Source organism: Seriola aureovittata, chromosome 21 (assembly GCF_021018895.1).
Source record: "Seriola aureovittata isolate HTS-2021-v1 ecotype China chromosome 21, ASM2101889v1, whole genome shotgun sequence".
Classification (NCBI taxonomy): Eukaryota; Metazoa; Chordata; class Actinopteri; order Carangiformes; family Carangidae; genus Seriola; species Seriola aureovittata.
Window position 1 is genome coordinate 1,227,367 of NC_079384.1, and position 25,961 is coordinate 1,253,327.

Genomic DNA, 25,961 nt, shown 5'->3' on the forward strand with positions numbered 1-25,961 from the left:
CCTGTCTTTTTGAAGAATCAGTGTTGTAGTTGTGCCCAGGGTATGTGGGAGAGAGAGAGAGAGAGAGAGAGAGAGAGAGAGAGAGAGAGAGGAGAGAGAGAGAGAGAGAGAGAGAGAGAGAGAGAGAGAGAGAGAGAGAGAGAGAGAGAGAGAGAGAGAGAGAGAGAGAGAGAGAGAGAGAGAGAGAGAGAGAGAGAGAGAGAGAGAGAGAGAGAGAGAGAGAGAGAGAGAGAGAGAGAACCGTGCTGTAAATGCGGAGCACTTAGGCAGAGGATGACCGGAAATTATGTGGTGGAGTTCGCAAAATAAAAGCACAGCAGGAGAAAAAAAATAGAAATAAAGAACAAAATCCAAATGGCAGTGAAAGTGTTAATAAAATTAGGCGATATTACAACAGTGAACATAGTAATCAAATGATGATTTAAAAAGTGGGTAATTGATATTATTGATTACTTACTGGGCATTAATTAGATCCACATCATTAAATTATTAGTTGGATATATTAAGTCTACACATAACAGTCTCATTCCCTTTAAGTTGCTTCCTGCACTCTAAACTGATTTGTTTGCATGTTAACAGGATCATTAACAACAATAAATAATACTTAAAAAAATTACAACTTTCCTACAAGTCGATCACAACCACAATGATTTGATTTACATCTGTAGGCATACGTTAAACAGTTCAGTTAAAAAAAAAGAGAGGAACTTTTATTGTGAAACTCCACACCGGAAGTTGTGGTTGTATACCGTCAAACTTGACGCTGGTCCCCTGCAGTGACGGCGGAGAAGTCTCGATCAGAGGCTCGCCACCTGGCGATGCGAGTTTTCTCTGAGTTGTGAGGCGTCTCCAGGTGTTAGTCCGATCCCTCCGCGTGTCCCGCCGCCAGTAATCCGGCTTTTTTCCCTCTTCCTCTTTCCACACAGAGATTTTTTACCCGAAACCACCATGTGTGACTTTCCGTGGTGATGAACGGGATGCCTGCTCTGTGAAACGGCGACGGATGGATGGATGTGTCCATTCACTCAGTCCTAGGGCGCACTGGAATAATACAGTGAACTGACCGAGGATCGGTGTTCTGCTCTTTTCTCTGGAGTTCATCCTTTTTGTGTGTGTTTTCTTTTTTGCCATCTCTGGAATGGTTTCAGTCACTGTGGGAACGTGTAACATTTCTTCCTGAGGCTTTGAGCACCTGCTATGTGTCTGGTGTGGAAATTACCTGGTGGAAGGTGTACAGCGGGATCCGGTCTGGGAGGACAGGACATCTGCAACTGATAAAGCTCCATTTCGTCTTCTTCTTCTTTTTCTTTTTTTTCTAACCTGTGCGTAATGTATGTGGAATGAAAGGATGGATATAATCTGGGAAATACTGCTAATTCTCCAGGCCAATTTTATTGTCTGCATATCAGGTGAGTGATGGGCGTCGTTTCCAGCAGGTGCATCAAATAAATTATCTTTAAGCTTTTCCTTAAAAAAATGAAAACGTGCGGGCTGAGGGCGGGCTTTGGTTTAAAACAGCTCTGATCCACAAGGACTGCTCCTCAGGACGCGCTCCGGCAGGTGGAGAGAACATATCTAAATGTTCTCACGCAGTCCTGCCATGATACAGACGATCCCTGTTGTTTTAATCTGTAGTTACCTATGGATGTTTCTGTGTGTGTGTGTGTGTGTGTGTGTGTGTGTGTGTGTGTGTGTGTGTGTGTGTGTGTGTGTGTGTGTGTGTGTGTGTGTGTGTGAGAGAGACTCAGGATGGGCACAGTGTAGGCTCCAGAACTGGATGCGCAGGCTTCTGACGCACGCATGACATGGGTGGGCTCCTCTTATACAAACCACAATGAACATAATCAATTATATTTTATAGTTTTTATTGTTGCTTCACGGACAAATCACGTGTCTGCTGTTAGACACCCCCCCCCCCCCCCCCCCCCCCCCCCCCCCCCCCAAATCCTCTCCATCATGGTGAAGTCTCTGGACTCTCAGTTGATATTAAATAAAGCGGGTTGTGTGCGCCCGGTGAGCGCACGGCGCTCTGCGGCGTGAGCAGCGGATGCGGCGGTGTAGGTCAGGCTGCTGTGGCCGCGCTGTGCGCGCGGTACGGAGGAGGAGACGCTCTGAGCCTCCAGTGGAATAATAAATGTTTGGTGGAGGACACATGACTTCACACTGTCCTGCTGTCAATTCACAGCCTCCACTTTTGACTGCTGTGTTTAAACTACGTGTTAACCTCAAGCCCAGTCTTGTGATTTGACCTCCTTTCACTCCAAATTGCCAAAATTTCTCACGTGAATTTTCAAAATAAAAGCAGATTTTCAAATACAGGTGAAGCTGTGCTCTTTGTGCAAGTTGCAGATACAGTGTCTGAGTGTTTATCATAGAATAGCTCAGAATTACAACACACAGTAGAGAGTAAATGACTCTCTTACGAGTGAATCCAATCCTGTCTGCGTATTTTCCAGAGAACCAGGCTCTCCTCTTCCTCTGTAGCTCGGCCCTCAGTCGTCAGTAAAGAGCAGATCCTATATGAGTGTCGGCCTACTCCAGCCTCCACAGTTCTGATTGCTTCCACCATTGGAATGTTTTAATTGAGGTCATCCAACCAGGAACCAGATGATTGTGTCCTTTCTTTTGAACATTGTTAGATAAATGAAATCCCTCTCAGGCAGCAGGTGACACGATGCTAGTAAATACAATCAGGAAATACTAGTAACAGCCTCTTTGTTTCCCCTTGTTGCAGTTAGACCCAGCTTTCATTGTAATGCACATCAGATATTTGCTGGTTTTAGCCAATCAAAATGCACCATTTAAACCTGAACTAAGAAGATTTAAATAATTAATCAGGTGATGTTTTAAACAGGGACAGATTGAGGCACGGTGTGGTGGTGCAGTGGTGAGCACTGTCGCAGCACAGCGAGCAGGTTCTGGGTTCTAACCTCCTGGCTGACACGGAGGTCTTTCAGAGCGTGTTCTCCCTGCGCCTGCGTGGGTTTCCTCCCACAGGCCGAAGACATGCAGGTTAACTGGTGGATGTGAGTGTGAATGGTCGTCAGCTCTGTGTTACTTTTAGGACGTTTTCAAAGTCAATAATAACGTGTCAAACTCAAGATCCTGAGGGAGGGAGTTTCCTCCATGTTTTATTTTTTTACCTGCTGTTCTGAATCAATTTCATCGACGCTGCTGAAGCATCAGCCTGGTTACAGTTTTGTTGAGGAGCTTGTGTGTAGCCTACTTGTGTTAACTGTGTGTTACTAAACACAGGTGTGTTTGCTGAGCTTTAGGCCTCTGTGTCGTCTGTACTGGAGCCTTTGGGACGGTTGCAGCAAGGAGGCGAGTCCTTTTTCCTCCAATCAGAAACATGCTACAGTGACGCCACTCATACTGCACATGCTCAGTTAGACCCTCCCTCGCCATCAGAACTTACTTAGTTTGAATCATTGTTTGGTCAGCATGTGTGGAGGTCAGTGTGTCATGGCTGACAGGGCGCAGACCACACAACAGTTTGACTCAACTTGTTTAGTTCTTAATAAACTAAATATGCTGCGAGTTTAGTCCCATAGCAACAACAGATGCAACAATATTTGCTAAATTTAACACATAAGAAAATACAAAGATGTTATTTTTGGAATTATTCTGTCAGTCTTACAATATATTTACCTGTTTATCATAAAATAGATAAATTGGGCCTTTATGCAAAACAAAGTTCGATAACTGTTCTATGATAAATATTATTAAATAAATAATACTATAATATTGTAAAATGAGTATTGTGCTTATTGAGACAAAAGACTAAAGTTAATTGGTTAAATTTGAATGGTTTTCTAATATGTTGCAACCGTCCTCAGGGTTGTGGTCAGTTGCAACATCTGAATTTGTCTATTTAAATAAATATTGAGACTGATATGTCATATGTTATCATCTCTAAATGTGATGGGTAATTTGCAGACAGATGTGAATTTAATATATAAAGGTTTGTTTGGTGTCTGAGTCACTGAGAGAAATGTAGAAAGTGTTGCAACCGTCTCCAGTCTCCTGTAACTTGCTGGGAGTGAAAATATTCCTTTAATGATGCTTGGATTGTGAAAGTTGCAGCATTTTCATACCACATATATATGTATTTATTTTCTTACAAATATTTGATGAAATGAAGCTCATTCATCAGCCTGTTGTTATCCCTGATGTCAGGTTAAACTAACATACATGCACATACGTGATGCTTCAGAGGACGAGGCAGAATATTATCTTGCACAGCTGAGCCTGATCGTGGACATGAAAGTCTCCTTAGTGCCAAGAACTTTAATCCGTGATGTAATCAAGAGGCAAAGCCTGGCATCGCTCCAGTGACAGTGAACAGGAGAGTGACTCTGTGGGCACCGTGACAGCACTGTGTGGTGATTTTATGTTATTTTTATCTTATTTTCTGAAGAGAACGAGCTGCACTCATTATTTTAAAGCAGGCATTTTCAAAGTGCCATCAGACAAAATGGAGACAATTGCCCAGCAGTTGATGATACTCGTGTTAGATCTGGAGTTATAAGGAGCATCATCTCTAGAGTCATTTGTCATGATGGACATGGAGATTACGATGTCATAGAGGAGTGTGAAGCACCCTGAATGTAAACGTGTGTTCAGTGATTTAGAGCCACGACTCTCAGAAGGAAGAGAAGCAGGGAGTACGAGTACGACTTCACCAAGGTAAAAGTTTGTGCCACAATCTGTTGTTGGTACAACTGGCACCGTGTTGATAAGTCAAACTACAATAACTAACTTCCTGTTGTTTTTCACACACCTGTTTGCACCTGTACCTTTCACCAGCAGCAGGTCGTTTCCCCCCGCCGTACTGGACCGGGAAAGACCGCCCTGAAAACAAATAGGAATAAACGGAGGAGCTGCGTTTTTTTCTGGATAGAAAAACTCTGTAACGTTTAAATGTCTCAACTGATTTCACTGAGCTGTTATTATATCGGAGGGTTCATGATCGTCATTTCATTTCATCTTTGTTGCCTTTATTTTGAAAGGTGCAGGCGTCTGGACTCGAACCAGTGGCCGCTGCGGTTAGGACTAACCTCAGTGGAGCCGCTGATGCGCCCAGACATTTTATCCATTGTTAATACCATTTTTTTTTTTTTTTTTTAGTATAGCTGCTCTAATGAGCTACCAGGACTTTCATCGCTGGGGAATTGAACTACTTTGTATTGCTCCAGTATTGTGGCAACTTGAGGAAAAAGAAAACTGCCCTGTTGGAGCTGAGTATGTAAATTACGTGCTCAACATGCCCAACAGCTTCTGGCTCATTAGAGACCAGAGAGCTTCCTTTCTTTTTTAACCAGCCACATCAGTGTGTGACTGCTGTTGTTTTCACCCCGTGTGTGTGTGTGTGTGTGTGTGTGTGTGTGTGTGTGTGTGTGTCATCATGGCAAAATGTGATCCTGGACAACATGTTTTGTCTGCCCTTTAGAGGGGGGGGCACATTCAGTTTCCTCCTCCAGGAAATTCTGAGTGTCAAACAATTCATTTCCTGCATTCTAGTGAATTCTCCTGCACCAGTTTGTTCTTTTTCTGCATCAATTTATGGTGGAAACGTTTTAAATTATGTGAACAACAAAATTCAGGCACCAGGAAAAATTCAAAATGGAACATGATGCAGTGAGACTCTCAAATTCAAATGTCCCACCCAGGTAAAAAAATCATCTTTTGACAGTCTTTGGATGACTAATGCTTCTCTGCTGCTGTCTTAGCTAGCTAGCTCTTATGGGTCGGCACATCACCTTAAAGCTCCACATTTTCCTCTTCTTCTGTGTTGTATTTGAAGTTTTGATCCATAAGAAGATATATCTGTGGTTTTAAGAACCACAAACCATCTCAGGGTAGTTTCACATCCCTCTCAGGCTGGTGGAAGCTGTAATGAGTGAGGTGTGTGGGATCCAGAGGAGCCAGGACATTATCTCTGGTCACCAATGTTGCTGTTGAACTTTTTGAGTGTATTATTATTTTTTCTTCTTGCAGCACCACAAACAGGATTCAGCTCCACTGTATTGTGGTGGAGGCAGTGACGTGTGACATCTGGAGTCTAATCCCTCAAGCCTCGTACTTTTTTATTTTTTTATCCCCCCCTTTTTAGCCAAATATTAGAGGAGCAGTAATTATGGTTGTAATCCTGTTTCTGTACAATTGTTCATAATTAATGTGAGTGAACGTCGGTTTCTTTAGGTCTCAGGAAGCTCTGGGGTTTAAAAGACATTATATGGGTCTTTTTATGGCCAAGTTCTTATTGCAGCAGGAGATAGAGGCGAGTAATTACGTTGACTATGTGTCATTTCATTATGGACTTCTAATTATAAACCATTGCTTCGTGGTTATTTGACAATGGCGCTTTGATGTTACACAGGCTACATATAGCACGTTTGAAGTTGAACCTCCCCTCTATACTAATCCATAACGCCTGCGTCATCGCCTTCATTTGATCATTGGACTGAAGCGCGTGGTTTATTTCACGAGGATCAGTAAATATGAGCCGAGGGGCTTTAGGTTGAACGCACTGTGTTTTCTCTCACATGAGAAACTATCTAATAACAGCAGTGATGGAGGAAGCCTCATGTCTAATGCATGCTGATGGATCTCCATATATCTGCCTACGTGGTATTCCACAGAGGCAGTATGTACATACATGACAAATACATACATGATAGATATACAGCATTGTTATGGAAAGCAGGGCCAGATTCAACCACTGTGGCGCCCAGGGGCAAAAATCTGTCAAAACCACCCTACACAAAAAACCCCACTATACTGGTACATAAGAAAAAATATAATAAACAACAATAAATACTTAATATCAATTATATAAAATAAAAGAATCTTAAAACTAAATTTTGACTCTTTCTTTTTTTGAGTTGTAAATTTACATTTATCACTAATCACAGATAAAGTAAAACAATACTAGTGGTTTGGTGAAAGGTTGAAGATGTAACATGCTGCTGTGACGCAGTATCACCAGCTACAGTTCAGATTCACCTGATGCTGTCACGAAAACCTTCGTTTCTCAGCTGCTGAAGCAGGTAGAAACGTGAAGTAAAAACCATTTGAAACCTAAAACATTTGGCTTTTATTGTAAATCACTGCCTTTACCCTGATGTACTGAACTGAAATGAGACTAATGTCAATGTTTTTCCAGCCACATCCAGCTTCAAATACAATAAGAGGGAGACTCGGGTCTTAATGGGTCAAAGAGCAAGGCTATAACTATGTTCTAGCATTTCCTACACTAACCTCTTGTAGGAGAGGCGTTAGCTTAGCGACAACACAGTTAGCCAGGACATCAACTCTGTCTCACAGGCATAAAAGTGACGGCTGACCTCTGTGCCTCTACTCATGCTCACAGTTGGTACCGTCCATCCCTAAAGTCTCCACACCCCCACGTTGTCATACGTGAGGCCCAGGGCGGGTCCTACCAGAATCTGAGGTGCAGTTCATCTTTAATGCCCTCAGCATTTTAGATAATATTCTCAGTGTAGAAATGTGGAAAACAAATTTTCTATTAATTAATTTATTACAAGCCAATTGACATGCAGTGGCCCTGGGGCTCTTGGGGATCAGGGCCAATGAGGAGTCTGGAGTCCTCGGGCAGTTGGCTGCTTGATGTAAAGTTAAACACTGAGAAAAACCAAAATCAAATGGTGCTTTTCAATCAAGTGCAATAATCAGCATCATTTATTGGCAGCGATTTAATCCTGGTTTGAGCGTCTCGACGATCAGAGCCTCAGTTTTCAGAGAGACGTCTTTAATGGCCACAAGTATTGACTGAACTGTCTGCCATTATAGAAGTAATTGTTTTGCCTTTAGGCAGAATTTTTTGCTCTAATGACCAAATCAAAGATCAGAAATTCAGACTAACCAGATACACAGAAGAGTCTTGCTGTTTCAGATATTCCAGAGGAAAAAAGAAAGCGTATTGATTTTTGGTGGACTCCAGTCGTGGCGAGATCTATAAAGACTTGTTGTGTGTTCTCTCACACAGTTTATTTATTTCATGGCAAAAGGCCAGAGCAAGAAAATATTGTTGTAGCGCCGCGTGTTGCAGCAGACGTGGACAGGAGCGATTTCCACCAGTCTTCTGTTACAGTATCTATTCTGCTGCAGTGTTTGTTTGCTTCCTCTGCCCAGAAGTGCTCAAAAAGCCATTTCTAAACAGGATTTGACTTCATGTGCCAGGTAAACACTTACGTCTGCTGTTCTCCATCTGTTCAGACACAGAAATGCCTTTCTTTTTACTTTTTCACTCCTCAGCTTTCACTGAACATGTTCTCAGCAGAAATGTAACTTCCCCCGCGCTGTGACAGATCGGTATAAAAGGAGCAATTCTCTTTTTTTCCCTCCCTCCTTTACTCTATTTAAAAGTCCCATTGTGTAGAAAGTGAGATTTCCATGTCTTTTTGATTATAGAGCAGGCCACTCAGAGATACTCAGAGAAACCAAATCCTGCAAGGTTTGGATGGTGGGTCCAGGTGGGCGGGGCTTGGTGACGGCTTTGTTGTGACATCACAAAGTTCCAGAAGTCCTGACGGCTGGTTTTAAGGCTCAGTTTCTGAATACAGGCTGTGTCCATTTCTCTGTGGACTGAGCGCCGGACAAAATGTTGGAGCAATGATAAATAAATGAATAAATGAATAAATTAAAACAAACAGGCTGAAAGGACTTCAGCCCTGAAGGTCTTAAGTTGTTTTGACAGACTTGAAATTTGGAGCTGTGTTGAACAAAGGGAAGTGGAGGTGAAGGTCTCCTACGTCCAGTTTGTGTAAAATATGAAGAAAACAACAACATGTACAGTTTGTCTACAAGTGCTGCTTAAAGGGTTTGCTGTCCTCTAACAAGTGACGTGTCATTTTGTTTTTATTTGAAAACTAAATCTCGTCTCTGTGACAGTTGCTCAGCTCTGGACTTCAGACCTCAGATGTTGGAGTCGAGTCAGACAAGTATAAGTTTACTGTGTGTCACAGTGAGTGAGATGGATCTAATGAAATCTCAGAGGCCGTCTGTATCAGACTGTACGATGAATGTGCAGGGAATCAAAGCACTTGTTTTAAACTCTGTAAAAATCCTCTGCTATGATTCATATTTAGTGCAACATTGCTTCCCCACTGGGTCTGAAGCTCATCTGCTCTTACTTCCTGGTTGAGAAATCCAGGTGGACAGGTGAGAGAGCAGAGAGCATCAAGATGGTGAGAGGAGGAAACATCAGAGAGACTCAGCCACATGTTTGAGCCTCAGTCAGACCCAGACTCAGAGGAGGAGTCTGAGACCAGAACCAGAGACTAGCAGACGGGTCAGAACCGTTAGCACAGTTAGCATCTTTTATTTGTTTATGTTGTTTGTTAGCTTGTAACTGGCAGTGGCTGACACAGGGTTAGCGGTTGTGCTAATGCTAACTTCTCTCTCTGTACTGACAAGGTTTCAGGTGTATTTAGCCCCGCCCCCTGTCCCCACCAGCTGACAGGATTGGTTCTTTAGGTTTGTGACGTATGAAACCCTGAATCTGTTTCTATGAGACTCATTGGTTCACTGCAGGTCAAGGTGGAAACACTCAGTGATGGAGTTGATGATTATTTCATCATCATGTGTCTGTATTTTATAAAAACATATAAAAAGATGCTGTTTAGTACATTTTGTGCATCTTTTCCTATTTTGTTGGTTTGTTGCATTGTGTCACTAAATTTCTGCCACGGTTGTCAACTCTGGTCACACATATCCCAGCATGCCACAGTGTAACAGGCCTTTAAACCTGAAAACAAATCTCAGGTTAATGAACGGGTAACGTCCCAGAACATTAGAAATAATAAGTATAGAAGCAGGAGGCGGTCCTGGCTCAGCCTTGTACCTTTAGTGCTTATTGTCCTGAAGTAAATGCTTTGAGAGGACTCGGTCTCTGCTGTGCAAACAAATGTATTAGCGCAGCCTTGAATGGAAAATGATCACATACGCTCAGCTTTTGAGTAAAGTCAGATCTGAAAAGACTTGAGACATGTACCAAAGCACCTGAAGACAGGTTTGAGCAGCAGCAGCAAAAAAAAAAAAAAAGCTAATTAAGAGAGTTCAAAATAACCTTTGACATAAATCTTCTAAAGGTTTTATTCATTAAGGAGCAGCGAGCAAGATATTAAAAAGTTGTGCAAGTGGTAAAAAAATGACTTAATTTTGTGTGTGGTCCCTGGAGGAAAACTTTCTGTACACCTGTTAAATAATGACTGTGAGCAAAATGCTAATTAATCATGCAGCTCTGAAACACAATGCACTTTTCCCTGTGAACAGTTTTGATCAGTTTCCTTGTTCCTTTGCTGAGCACGAGGAGCAATTTATCCTTTGTTCATACAGCTGAAGCATCCACCCCGGCATGACGAAGCAGACTCCTGCGCTGTCAGCTCCGGTGCTCCTTCAGCACGGCTGGTTCTTCTGTCAGCCGGGTGTCTGTCTGACAGCCTGTTTAGGAGCTGGGTCTCAGACAGTCGATGTTTTCGGTTGTTAAACTATTTCTCCTTCCCCTTTTAACCAATCTGTGCATTTCCTTTTTGTCCTCTGAGGCTGCTGCTGCTGCTAAAATGGAATTTCAGCTTGCTGAATGTGTTTGATGGGAATTGTGTGAAAGTTTATAAAATTCAATATTGAATTCTTTGTGCAGAAGTAGCATTGAACCTGCACAGGCGGTAATGAAGTCCCCACCTCGCACATTACTTGAAATTTTCACAACAAGCTGTGCAAAGCCGAGTGTAGGCTTCAAGGCAAAGTAATATCAGCACCTGATCGCTTCCAGGGACAGAGGCCCATTAGAGGCACTGCTTCCTCTTCTCAGCTGCATTTTGTGAGCAACTGTGACCACGGCGGATAATCACACGTTTCCTTCAGAGAAGAACGTGGCCTCGGGGAAGCTTAGAAATTTAAATGGGATGATGAAATCACAGGGTAGGGCCTTTGGTGTATTTGTGACAATAACACGTGTCTCCACCAGCCGGCCATATGCCACCGAGCAAAGATCCATGTTGCCAAGGACACCCCCCCCCCCCCCCATGTTTCTGCTGTTGCAAACCCCAGCAGCACATGTTGCCTGCAGTGTGCTTCTGTTGGAAGCTCTACCCCCCCCATGTCTGTCAGGTTGTTCTGCCCCTGTGCTGCTCTAGTGTTGTGGAAGTTATTTTTCATTGTTCCTTAAATCTCCAACCGATGAAGTAACGACGTAAGAGCGGGCTGGGGTTCGATATGGCATCCGAGTCTGAAGCTTCAGCTTTCTACAGTTTTAAGTAACTAAAGTTATGAATCAATGTAATCAAGTTTTGATTGAGAAGACAGGAACATTAAAGCTCCGTATTTTTCTTCTACTGTGTTTTATTTGAAGTGTTGATCCATTAGAAGATATAAAAACCATCTCAGTGTAGTTTTACATCTCCTCTCTCAGGCTTCTCTCTGGAGCTCTAGTAACAACAGGTCAGTGAGCCAATCAGAAGAGAGGAGGCTCTGAACCTCTCTTCTGATTGGCTGACTGTTTTCTGAGTGATCCAATAGAAATAAAGCAGATTTCAGGTAAAAACACTCAGAAAAACCAAATCCTGCAAGGTTTGGATGGTGGGTCCAGGTGGGCGGGGCTTGGTGACTGCTTTGTTGTGACATCACAAAGTTCCAGAAGTCCTGACGGCTGGTTTTAAGGCTCAGTTTCTGAATACAGGCTGTGTGCATTTCTCTGTGGACTGAGGCTTTGATACTTTCACAGTATTAATATAGAAGCTAGAGCTGATCTATAATCACACTACACATGGACACACACCTTTACACTGGAGGAACTTTAATGTTCACGCTGTAGCTGCAACCTGAAAATGAGACACTTTTTTCAGAAGCTACTAGTTGATAAGCTAAACTGATTACCACTAACCACATGTAAACAAGTTTAACTGGCTGTTGTTTCACTTCACCTTTCTTCATAAATAAATGCAGGTGGCTGCTGCTCGTGATGTCTCAGCAGATTTTCTCCAACAAATGACAAACTGCCTGACATTTATTGTGCGTGCACTGTGACTAACCCTCACTTCATCGAGGACAGTTTTGGCTCCTAATTAGAACATTTTAAATTACAGCACTGTTCATTTGTTCAGATGCACAAATCTATTGACATGTGTTTCCATCCTCCTGACCTCCGTGACCTCCTGTGGTCATGCTGATAATGTGGAGGAGGCACAATGTTGAACTAGTGCAGCAAATTCTCTCAAGGAGGCTGCTTTTAGGGTTAGAGTTCATTTCAAGGTCAGGGAATGGATGGTAATTCAGCGATGGTATTCAGTGGTAATTTAATTAAACCCAAGCTCAGAACAGTAATCCTTGTATTACTGTGTCCCACGTCTCTGGAACCGACTTTCTGAAGACCTGAGGGCAGCAGCAAACCTGAGACCTAGCTACCTTTTTAGTCTGGCTTTTAATTGAATTTTATTCATTTCATTTATTTATTTGCTTATTTATTTATACATTTAGACTGCTTCAGTACTTGGTGTATTCTGTTTTCATTCTGTGGATTGTTTCTTTTACTACCCTACTTTTTACTTCTGGTTTTACTCACTTTGATACACTCCCCTCTTTTACTGTTATAATCTTTTTTTTTTTTTTCCACACTCCACTTTTCTATTATTGTCTTATTTTGCTATTCTGAATTATTATTTTTTTATCCTGCCTCTGGTGTTTCCTCATTGCAAATTTATGAGACTTATGATACAGTTTCCTCGGTTCCTCATTTCCTGTTTTAGATCAAGTCCTTTATGTATAATATTGTGGTCGTTATGGGGGTGGAGGGGTGGAGGGGTGGAGGGGGGTGTCATCGTACAAAGCACTTTATGTTGCACAGTTTGTATGATAAAGTCTGCTTGGTTGATGATATAGATAAGACGTCCTCACAATTACAGAAGTCCTCACGAGTGCACACACACACACATACACATTTGTATGTACTTGTCCTTACAAGTACATACAAATGTGTGTGTGTGTGTGTGTGTGTGTGTGTGTGTGTGTGTCTGTGTGTGTGTGTGAGAGAGAGAGAGAGGGAGACAGAGAGTGACCACCTTGCTGGTCCCCAGGCAGCCATAGCTCATCACATCTGCTGCTCAGGAATCTGAAGTCTATCAGCCAGCTGGAGTGAGACGACCTCCACGCCAGCTGTAATTTACCACGGGGGATGAGATGGAGAGTGTGTATACGTGTGTGTGTGTGTGTGTGTATTTTGTATTTTGTGAGGGATTGACTCAGCCAGAGCGAAATGTAGTGAGTCGGTGACGGGGACTGGCAGAGAAAGAAGGAAGAAGGAAGGAAGGAAGGAAGGAAGGAAGGAAGGAAGGAAGCAGTTGCGGTTGCGTGATATGGAGGCATCACGCTTCTGGTAGACATTTAGTTTGTGTAAGAACCAATCAGAAAGCAGCTCTGCCTGCTGTATACATCAGCACCAGCCAAGCGCCCCAATTCACTTCCCAGCACACACAGGCCCTGTCAGGGAATCCAAATCTCCAGCTGCTAATCTGATAATCCTGTGCAGATGTGTGTCCTGCAACAGGAATAGTGTGTGTGTGTGTGTGTGTGTGTGTGTGTGTGTGTGTGTGTGTGTGTGTGTGTGTCCTACAGTAAGTGGGTGGGTGATACAGAGACACACGCAGAGCTGGTGTTTATCCAGGCTTCATTTTTTCTCCTCTCTTTCTATGAGAGTCACTGTTTTCTCTCTTTTCTTTTTTTTCTGCCTTGTCACTGGTTCCTTCTGGAATAATCTGCAGCCTGTTTTCACTCAGTCTGCTAACAGTTCAACACTGTGTTTGGTCAATTCTTACATCTCAAAGCAGCTGACATTATCACATCGTTAGTACGACCCTGAGGGAAAGTTGTGGCACATAATCGGATTCCCAATGGGATCGATGCATCTCAGATTTCCTCTGAGATAAACGTCTACAATCTCTATGGAATATATATAAAGATGATCCTAATAATCACATTTGTTCTCCGGTGTTTAAAGTCATACAGGTGATTCTGTGTGTTCATCAGTGTCTGCAGGACTGACGCAGGATGAATGTAAACAATATTAGAAAAGGAAAAAGAGGGAAAATGCCGCCTTCAAAGCTTTCGGCAGATTGAAAAGAACAGACTTGTTACTGTCGCGACGAGGGAGCGTTCATGTATTATTCCAACACTGTTACCACATGTTAGTTTTGTTCACACCACATAACGAGGCTAAATTACCCGCTTTTATACATCACAGATATAAGCAGCTAGCTTGGTTAGCCAGCACATTTTCCCACAAGTAGCTCCCTATGTGGTTTGCAAAAAGTGGCTAATTAAAGCAGCGAATTACTCGCTATTGGACTCAGAGACAAGAGTTTGATTTAAGTGAGGCTGAAGTTTGTTTGGAAAGCTTTAGGAAGTTTATACCGGTTGACCTCACGTCTTTTGTTTTGCTGCAGTCAGAGGCCAATCAGTGCAAAGTTAGCATGACCCATAGTCACAATATAAAATATATGTGTCACTCATATTTTAACTGATTGAGAGATGAACACGGGACTGAAATTGTACAGTTCTAAGGCATTTTAAAGCTCCTCCAGTGTAAAGGTCTGTGTCCATGTGTAGTGTGATTATAGATCAGCTCTAGCTTCTATATTAATACTGTGAAAGTATCAAAGCCTCAGTCCACAGAGAAATGCACACAGCCTGTATTCAGAAACTGAGCCTTAAAACCAGCCGTCAGGACTTCTGGAACTTTGTGATGTCACAACAAAGCAGTCACCAAGCCCCGCCCACCTGGACCCACCATCCAAACCTTGCAGGATTTGGTTTCTCTGAGTGTTTTTACCTGAAATCTGCTTTATTTTTATTGGCTCACTCAGAAAACAGTCAGCCAATCAGAAGAGAGGCTCAGAGCCTCCTCTCTTCTGATTGGCTCACTGACCTGTTGTTACTAGAGCTCCAGAGAGGAGATACGGGACCTTTAACAACATGGCTTGTAGCCCTGCCCCTCATACCAACAATAATACATATTTTACATTGTGTAATTGTTTTCTTCTTACCACACAGGCCCAATGATGGTGCTCTGAGCAGCCGACTTACTGAATATAAAGGATGAGAAGTAAGCGAAAATCAGCCTGCGGTTCACGGGATTAAAGGGCCTTTAAGCTGCAGGAGCATCAGTTGTACTGAGGTTCCTAAGACCCAGTTACAGAAAATGTGTTTGCTCCTTAATGCAGTTACATAACAGCCCATGCAAAGGTGGATCTACTGTGAGCCTTTGTTGCTTTTATGTTATGCAGTGATTTTTTATTTATCTTATTCAAACATCTTTACTTACAGTAGATAAGTTTGTGACGGCACCAACAATCTCCAGGAGTTAATTACACTGTCAGAGAAAGGCTCCGTTTTCCTCCTGTGTAACTTTTAGTCTCAATCATGTCTGAACATCTTTTATTAGATTTCATGTCTGGCTTTAAAGCTGAGCAAACTTTGCTTTGTAAAAAACAAAAAAGAGAAAAGTGAGTTGAGGTGTTTTAAGTTGCACTATGTCCCTGTTCTGTGATAAATGATGGTTGAATGGCTGAGTATGGTTAACTGGGAGTGCACTGCAGCAGACCCTTCACAGCAGCTAATCTTGGCTTTGTGTGTGTGTGTGTGTGTGTGTGTGTGTGTGTGTGTGTGTATGTGTGTGTATGTATGTGTGTGCGTGCGTGTGTGTGCTGAGACGGGCCGACTGTAGTGGAGCTGTTACACACTGTGGTAAGTACAGTGTCTAGTCACTGGCATGGATACTCAGGGTTTTATGGCTTTCAGCTCAATGGGATCACAGGCCAGAGAGGACAAAGGTATTCACCTTCTTTAAACCCTCTCAATAATTGATGGCTGCTTCTCTCCCTCTCTCTCTCTGCTCCACCTTTCCTTTCTCCAGCTCTTTGAGCACAAACAAAATAATGGATTTCTTCTTCTTCCTCCTCTGTTTTTTGTTTTTTTTTGGCGGCACTCAGCGGAGGAAAGATAGCGACAAAGTTTTAGAGATGAGAAGTGGGACAGCGAGGAGGAAGTGGGCGAACGGAGCGAGAGAGTTTTCTTGTCAGATGTGCTGTGATCAGTGATCCTGAAGCACTTTCCTCACTTCACCTGTGACACCAAGAAACTCACATCAACACACGTCGCTACGTAGCCTCACCTTGTCAAATTAAAATCATCACGTCAGATAATAATGTATTTTATTATAATATAATATAACATGTTTAGAATTATTATATAAATAATACATACTATTCTGTCATAACACCACCTCACAATTATCATATTATTCTTCACTGTTTTATATTATATTCTATTACATTTTATATCATATTAGCATTTTATTTATTTTAATTTCTTTTTATTACATTGACAGAATATCATATAAATAATTTTTTATGACATTCTCCCAAGTTATATTTTTACTACGTCAACATCCACTAAACTTTCCTTTTCACCCTCTGAGAAAAGACAGCTACATAACACAGATGCACGTGACTAGATATAATTTATATAACAATAATAATAATATATGTACTTACATTATTTTATATATATATATATGTATTTATTTATTATATACATCCATACACATCATATCCTTTTCAATTCTACATCTGTTTATTGTTTTTGTTGTCATTTACATGTCTGCTCATTATATGTTCCTTTGGGTCACACACAACAACAACAACAACAACAACAACTAAAATGATAAAATAAAAAACATTACTCTTTTTACCCAACTCTGCCCATTAGTGGTGAAACAGTTTGTCTTATGTGATATTGGAGTGTGAGTTCTTTATGATAAGAAGACCCAATGATTGTGATTTAAGCTGCAGCACCTTTAAATCATAACGATCAGTGTGACACACTGTTTGCCTCAAAATAAATTTTCGCTGAGTTTTTGTGGCTGTGCAGCAAAAACAAGGACATAGTGTCTGGAACATCACTCGCAGGTTTCTAAAGGGACACGTCGGAGCCTGGATTTAGGTTTTGCCGCCTGCTGCCATCTTGTCAGTGTTTGTTTTGGAGCCAGGAAAAACTTGGGCAAAGAGAGACGGGGAGCTCTCTCTCAGTTTTGAAGTTTGAGAGACCTGTCAGTCAAAGCAAATCCAGCGCCAAACACCCCTCTCTTTAAGCCTCCTTATCTTCAAAATAAATTTCAAAACTGCCTCCAAAAGGCACATAAGACGAAGTGAAATTAGCAGCTCAGACGCAACTTCAGGTGGAAGAAAAAAATGTACTGACGCATTTTGCATTTTAAGTGGGGATGTTTTATTTTTCTCTCAGTTGCTTCTGGGTTTTTTACAGCATCACTCAGGGCGTGTTATGTTTTAAGGCAGGTTAACCCTGATGGTTGCCAGGGGGGATGTTTTCACATGCGGTGTGGGTGTGGCTAGTGGTCAGCAGGGGTGTGGCTATGAAGGCGAGGAAGTGCTGAGCATCACTGTTCCCTTCCTTTGTTTTCCTTTTCTTCGTTCTTCACTGAACGCTTTCATGCATAAGCTTTCTTCATCAGATCTGAGAAATCAACCACGGTAATTATTCTCACCAGGGAGTTTTCATCTTACAGAAACCGGGTCATGTGCTGTGTCTTCCACGCTCAATCTGGCTGTTTTGAGTGCAAAGGTGCGTTCACAGTGACAAGTAAAGCGCCCTGCGCTGCACCTGAAGCACCCAGATGGTTTCCCTCAAAACGAACGCTTCTCACCCTCATCTGACAGTTGCTATTGAGTTGCATCATGGGAGTTGTAAGATCCAGCATTACCTCCTCTCTGCTGCATCAATTTGATCTCATTTAAATCAGTCTCTTGTACATTTGGGTGATATCCAGCACTTAGTATCTCAGCACAGTCCAGCCCAAATGTCACGATATACGATATGACGTGACAAGGTTCAGTGACAGTAAACACAGCAGTGACGTGAGGGTCGTACTCGGCAGCAGGACTGTGCAAAAACGGTGTAAAAAATATTTTATATGGCAGGAAATATCACAATATTCAATATTATCGTATTGTGTCTTTTAATTTGGAGACTTTGTTATTTCATCAGAGCCTTGTACAGCTACTGTATATGTGAGGGACTTTTCTTTACTGCAGCTCTCAAATTGATGCTGGCTGTTTACACGCTGTGGTCGTGATCTGTAACTGAGCCTCTGTCTCATTTACTGAGCAAGACGGCAACAAGACTTCACAAGACTTTCAACTTCAGTAGCCAATTATGGAGAGAAGTGTGTGTGTGTGTGTGTGTGTGTGTGTGTGTGTGTGAACAACAACAAGCAGCATAAATATGAACTTCAAACAGGCTGTAATATTACCTGATGTGTGATGTCCTCTGCAACAGAAATAGTTGTATACAGTTAATAAAGCAGGAAAACCACAGCTGTGTTTTGGACGCGACTCTCGGCTCTGAAAGTTTGATCATTTCAGCTCCAAGCAAGTACAAGAGGAACATCCAGCAGTGTGATGTACGCTGCCATGTCTGGTCAGAGCTGAGTGAAGACCTGGATCTAACTTCCTGACATTCATCTCGCCGTATAAAGACGTTGAGCCTGTGCTGTAGAGTGCTGCAGGGATGACAGATTGTTTTCAGGCCAATCAGGAAGTTTCCTTGACGAAAAGCCAACGAGCTTTTGGATTATTGCAGAAAATGTGACAAACAAGATCATCTTCACGAATGAGCCCCGCTTGATGATGTTTGAAGGAAGAAGCTAATGTTGAACTTCAGCTTGTAGTTAGATTCAGCTCTGACCTCCTCTACTAAAGCCTTTCCCTACGTCTCTTCTGGACTCTGTTGTGTCTCCTGTGGTGAAACTGTGAGTCTGATTCTCCTGAGCAGTGCTCCCACTGCGTTCTGCCCTCTGCAGCTCAGACAGGAAACCAGTTGGTGTGGTTCAATTCAGTCTTCAGGGCCCAGATCTTTCACTGTGTGACACTGAGGTAACTACGCCCAGACACGCACACACACACACACACACACACACACACACACACACACACACGCACACACACACAGCTGGGCCATTAAAGAGAGGCACCAATAGGAGCTTGGTGAGAGATAATTGTCTCATAAGTCAGTAAGCACAGCTGTTGGCAAGGTCAAGTTTCATTTATGGACGCACGTCACCACTCACAGTTTAGTCTCTGTGTCTTTTCCAGTCCGCCGTTCTTCCTCTTCTTCTTCTTCTCTTTTGTTTCCCTCTTCTCTCTCTCTCTCTCTCTCTCTATCTCTCTCTCTCTGCACCTGTCCTGTACCTGTCTGGACCTCGTCAGTCCCCTCCATCCTCCCTCCCTCCCTCTCTCTTTCTGCATGGTTGGGCCTCAGGATTGCTTGTGCCCCTTCAATGAATATTAATGGAAGAGTTTTGGATATTATATGAAAATGAACAGTTTATTTACAGAGTCCCTCTCCCTCTCTCTCCCTCTCTCTCTGTTGGCTTTATGGGAGGTTTAAGCGGGGGGGGGGGTAGCTTGCTGAACGCTGCCAGACTCTCAAGTATGAGGATGAAACGGGCCGGTGCTGTGCTAAATAGGATTCAGGTCAGTAAGAGGCTGTGGCCAAGCAGATCCGTCATACGGCTTTAGAGGAACCTGCTCTCCAAACAACAGCCCGCCATTGTTTGGAACCAGGAAGTGAAGGGAGGCGGTTTGAAGGGTCCTCGGGTTGTTTTAAGTCGGACATGCACTTCACATGTGATGTGTAGTGTGATCACGATACAGAGAGTGAGCTGTGGCTGTGATTGATTGACTGTCAGCAGCAGCAGAATAAGAAGAGGAGCTCACATTCTTCAACATGGAAGAGACTCTGTCAAAGTAAAAGCCCCGCTTCAGTAAAATGTAATGTTTCCAAAATAAAAGTATTTAATTGTGTCTCAGTGGCCTCCATCTCCCAGGATGATGGTGTCGTTCAGCACTTCTGTGGTGGAGGGAAAACTTTAATCAGAGTCATCGTGCAGAACCAATTTAATGATTCGTCCAGTGACACAATCCCAGCGTCAGCAGAACAACACGAATAAAACCGCTTCTCTCAGAGATCAGAGATCCGTCGAGTCACAACTCACTTCAACTTGAACTTTGTGTGCTGAACATTTTAGTCTGCGGCTTCTTCTGTGGAGCCTCGTCTCAGCTGGTTATTGATGGCTCTGTGCAGCTCCTCCGGGGCTATGTTAGCGTTAGCACGTGGTGGTATGTAAACAGCTGTGATTAAGATGGCAGTAATCTCCATCAGCATAAAGAGGGGCGTGTCCTGACACGTATACACACTCCTCCACCTTCAGCCTGTAGTCCTGCAGCAAAGACACGCATGAGACGCGTCATGGCTCTGTACAGGTGCGTCAGGTACGAGCAGACGTGAAGACTGACAGAAACACAAAGCGCACGCCGGCTCAGACACACTGTTGAAATGTGAAGCCGGAGCTGACTGACGTGTGATGAGCGGCCGGCCTCAGACACGTGTAGCGCCGAGTTGACAGACGTCAATCCACACCTGCAGTGAAGCTGCACTCCAGTGAAGCGAGGCTCAGCGCGGGTATTTAAGCATATAATGAAGATAATTGATTTTTCTTATTGATCCTCTGATTGTTAATTGGCCATTGTTTTGTGGGTGAGTCAATAGCCTCACATTTAAGCAGCTGATTAGATCAGTACACACTCGAGCTCACATAGATGTCTCACGGCATTAAACCAACACACCTCTCCTGAATGATCAGCCAGTGGCCCAGTACCAGCACTACCAGTGTTACCAGTACTACCAGTGTTACCAGTACTACCAGTGCTACCAGCACTACCAGCGCTACCAGTACTACCAGCGCTACCAGTACTACCAGCACTACCAGTGTTACCAGTGTTACCAGTACACACAGTAAAACAATGAAATCCTCTCTGATGAATAAAGAAACTGGCACTAAATCAAAGAGTCGTATCTACTAGAAATCTGCAGATGAAAAGTCGACCGTTGGCACAGCTCTGGCGCAGCTCTGGCACAGCTCTGGCACAGCTCTGGCACAACGTCGCGTCCTCTCACAGCGTGTCAGATTCAAAATAAGGAGCAGGGAAAAATCTGACCTGCTGCATATTAATGTAGGATACACAGTGAGAAGAGAAACTAGTCTCAACACCAGTGACAGGTGCCTGTGAGCTCCATTTACAAATGTGTGACAATTTCTGAGGATTTTTTGCTGTTTTCGGATACATTTTCCAACCCCCCCCCCACAAACAAATACCAACCAATCTGAACAAACGTAAAACAAATAAATACACACCAACATGAATAAACATCAATATTCCACATGAAGGTTTCCAACTTCAAGTTCATTCATCTGAAGTGAAGGATGTTTGTGTTCAAAAATAACATTTGCTTCTGGAAAGATTCCTGGTGTTGAGCCTGTGATCTTCACATGCAGCTCGTGTTCGAAGCTTCTCGGAAGCAAATATTATTCCATTAATGAATGTTGTAGTTGGAAATATGTGTCGTGTGCTTCAAGCTGGGTTGTATTCATTTGTAAAACAGTTTTGATTTCACAAATCTTAGCAGAAGTTTGTAAATCTTTTTATTTTATTCTATTTCTAGCACATCTGTCAACAGGCAGCCTGTCGCTGCAGTGCATGTGGAAACGTATTCTCTGCTTGTGGCCTGGTTACTGGTGAAGTACCACCTCACCTGTTTCTCCACGGCTGTTAGTGTGAGTTAGAGGCTTCTGACAGATGTTGATGTTGTAAACATCTGTGTCCTTCATAAAAAGGCTGTTTTCTTAGGAAGCTGTCACGAAAATCTGAAGGTTTAAAAGGAAATTTCATGAAAGAAATACGGCGGGTGCTGAGGAGGGAGAAAGACTGAAGCTGGGTAACGGAGGCGCAACAGGTGACGACATGTGAAGATCAGTTCTGAGAACGACACGTCGCGGCCGTGTGTCTTTGCTGAGAGTCCTGACACAGTCACTGACAGCCACATACAGTTTATTTATTCATTTATTGGTTATTTCAAGAAAAACAGCAAGACATTGTCTTTTAAATACAACTGATCTCATCTGAACGTGCCAGGAAAAACAGTATCTACTTTAATCTTATTTAAAGGTGCAATGGTAAAATCGAAGAACATTAAAGTAGATGCTGTAGTTTTACTTTGATACTACACATATTAAATCCGTTTTGTAGATTTTATTTGATGCAGACACAAAAATTACCCACCTTCATATTTTTTTAAGTGGGCCTGTGACCTCTGACCTTCATGTGACTTACTATGACTCATCCTTAAAGGTCATGGCAAAGTCCTGACGGCTGGTTTTAAGGCTCAGTGTCTGAATACAGGCTGTGTGCGTTTCTCTATATATAGAACCTAGAGCTGCTTTATAATCAAGCTACACATGGACAGACCTTTACACTGGAGGAGCTTTAAGGATCCTGTTGTTTGACACTGGGACTGAAAACAGGCTGTTATTATGGCTGTGAGTGTGTGAGGACAAACTTGCTCACTCACAGTTAAGCCAGGAGTCGGAGCTCTGAGAAAAGGATGAGCTGCGTGACGGCTTTGCCCGCCCAGGCACCGTACCCACCTCCCCTGAAATCCCTGATGGTCTTGGATTCTGCGGCCACGCACGCTGGCGCTGCAGCGGTCCGCCTGGATGGTCCAGCAGCCGAGGAGAGTGAGCCGGAGGCAGGGCCAGCGGGCGCCGCCGCTCCTGCTTTGGACCTGGATGCTGCCACTCTGCAGATGATCACCACCCCCCACCCCGCCACCATCCATGGGTTTGCACTGGAACAAGGCCCAAGCCTCTGAAGTCCAGCTCCACACCAGATCCAGCTGGAGCCCCCCAGCGGAGAGGAGGAGACAAGATGCATTTTGATACTTAAAACAACAAATATATCTTTTTATGAAAATCAATACTTCAAAATAAAACACTGGAAAGCTGTAAAATATGGGACCTTCAAAAAAATCAGTACACAGCATACACTCTCCTCACACACTGATTAACTGATAGTTTAAACTTCATACCTTTATTGCACTGTGCTTATACTGTCTGTCTAACAGCTCTGGGCCGCTATAAAATGAAAAGTGGTGATCCATCACCCCCCCTCCCCGTCTCTCTCTCTCTCTCTCTCTCTCTCTCTCTCTCTCTCTCTCTCTCCGTCCCTCCTGCAGCAGCTCGTCTGCATTTCCCTTTATAGATCGCAGGCATTTCCTTTCTGCTGATGTCAGGGAGTGTGTTTTGGGACCAGGATCAGACTTTGTGAGAAATGGGACAGTGCTCGTTACGCTGCTCTGCACTTCTCTTCTGACGAACCACAGGAAGAGATTATGTCTCATCTGTTTGGAGAACAGTTGCTGCCACTTCCTCCTTGGGCGACGACAGAAGCCTGCAGGATTATATGGAGGCTGCAGGGTGCCGCTTTAATAACTACAGACTTTGTTGGATAAATAAATCAATTAATCAAATTATTATTTTTTTTTTATATCATTGATTAATTAAATTTGCATTTAGATTATTCATTAAAAATCATACATGAGTCCCACTAACCGCTGGACAATCAGCTCCTGCTGCTGCATTGTGGGTAGGACTAATTTGTAGTTGTCAGTTGAGTCAGGTCGAGCCTCTCCATCGGAGGGAGAAGGTGCAGTACTGGGGGGGTGGAAGGTGTTTTATTTATCCTACAGGAAAAAAATGAAAATGTAACAGCCTCTACACCTTTAAAATATCAAACAGGGATTACAGTTAGTATTTAGAAAAATGCACAAGGTCATTTATCTTTAAATTCTGGTTTCTTAACAAAATATTTAACAAAGTAATGAAGGCGTTCGCTCAGTGCCAGCAGTGTGTAAAGTAAGTGTGTGTGTGTGTGTGTGTGTGTGTGCGTGCACATGTACTACAGAGCAGGTTCTGAGAAGAAGGAGTAACAGGTGAACATAATATGCTGAAAACCTGGAGGACTAATTCTGCAATTATATATATATATATGTATATATCATCATTTATTACCTCTTGCCATTATGCCCCCAGACAGTCTCCTGTGCCCCCGAGCTTTTCCCTTCACTGTCCAGCAGCAGCTCTGAGCCTGGTTTTAATTACAGGTCAGTCCAGGTCTCATATTAACGGGTCTGTGCGGCCTGCCACTGATTTCAGGATAATTGCAGGTAGCAGATCGGTTCATGTTAAGTTTCTCCCACAGGAGCAGGTGCAGGTTTGCAAACCAGACCTGAGCAGGATCCTTTTCTAACGTGTGTTCGCGGCTCATAAACTGGATGATTTATGGTGTTAGTGATCATATAGATGAGCTTTTATAGTGTAAGATGCAACTGATCCCCAGAACAGCTGTGTCACTTCAGTCCGTGATGATGTTCAGAAGAACACAGAACTGTCTTTACTGTGAGATCCGGACCTGTTCCTGCTCCCGTGTGATGAATACAGGTGTTTAATCACCTGGGCACAACAGATCCAACACCCTACACGTTGCTGCGAGCATGTGTGGATGATGATGTAGCTGTGATCCATATAAGCTGTTCCCACTGTAAATGGAACAATAGGAGGTCAAATGTAAAATCCTTTAATTATTCCAAATTTAATATTTTATTATTTGCCATACCACTAATATATTTAATTGTAGATTTATATAATTTATTATGAATTTATTTATTGCATTGGCAAAAAAAGTGAAGCAGATGTTCGACAAAACATCTGTACAGCTACTCCAAAACTAAGAATAGAAATACATACATGACATTAAAACAAAATAAAATAGAAATTCTTCAAATGAAAATACAAATTAATTTAAAAACAGAAATGAGACGTTCAAAATAAATGTAATGTAATAGTGGAGCAGAAATTAACTTGTAATACTCGTAAATGATGGAAAATAAAAAGAGAGAATAAAAATTAATGAGACGTCATGAATTAATTAAAATGACAATTTATTTTTGAAATGATGATTTGAACAATTTAAATGCAAATGAAATTAATGAATTCACAGTAGCTAAAATATATCATCTTAATAATTGATTATAATCATGTGATTATAAAACCAAAAAAAAAAAAAACCCATAGATTTAGTTCTACGTCAGAGTTCTTCATTCATTTTATTTCCTATTTACTACATCTTTAACAGGTAATTCATATATTTTATTTTTCATACTGTGTGTTGTTGTAATCAGTGCAGCTGTAACCATCATAGGTTCAGTTCACCTCAGAATCCGTCACTGTAGCATCTCAGCAGCTGTTCGTCGACGACTGAGGGGAACAAAACTGTTTCATGTTCACTCTTCTTAGACTAAAACAACAGGGTGGGGGGTGTGGGGGGGTGTGGGGGGCATATCCATCCATAAAGGGTGCTTTATTCTATTTTGGTCAGGGACAGCAGCTGTGTAACACTGCACATGTGCAGAGTGTGAGTAAGAGAGGAAGAGAACTGTATCTGTATTGTTGTCAGTAGCTTGTAAGAGGATCATGTCCACAGGCCTCCAAATCTCCTTTATATTATTACTTACAGTAGCTAGAATCCCAAGGGCTGTCACTTACACACACACACACACACACACACACACACAAACACACACACAAACCCAAGTAACACTGTATTACATTGTTCTCTTTGAACGCTCATTATATTTTCTTATTTCTGAGGTTCCACCTCATGAGACAGGATGAAAATGAAGTGAACCACCATCACAGTGTTTGTTATTCAGCATTGTTATAGCTATGTAGCATTAGCCAAACTTACTCCTTTAAAGCTGGCAGCATCTGTCATTGTTCTGTTTTTGTGGAAATCTATTGAACTCTGCAGCAACTAAACAGTGTGACATCATAGAGCTGTATTACTGTTCTATAGCTGTTTACACACCAGTCTCACCAAGAGCTTCAGCCATCGTTGTGTTGACAACACAAGAGGTTATAATACGTCCTCTGAGCAGCTACTTCGGCCAGGCCAGGCCGGGGCTAGCAGGTT

General features: G+C 42.6%; 1 protein-coding gene across 1 annotated transcript in view; it reads left to right on the top strand.

The window, feature by feature from the left end:
• The first annotated feature begins 499 nt into the window (after positions 1–499).
• The window catches only part of ca10a (carbonic anhydrase Xa), a 206,865-nt gene continuing 181,403 nt past the window's right edge, over positions 500–25,961 (top strand). Inside the window, exon 1 of the mRNA XM_056366372.1 lies at positions 500–1,409. Within this exon, the coding sequence (XP_056222347.1) occupies positions 1,334–1,409 (76 nt within the window). The 5' untranslated portion in view covers positions 500–1,333. The remainder of the gene's footprint in view (positions 1,410–25,961) is intronic.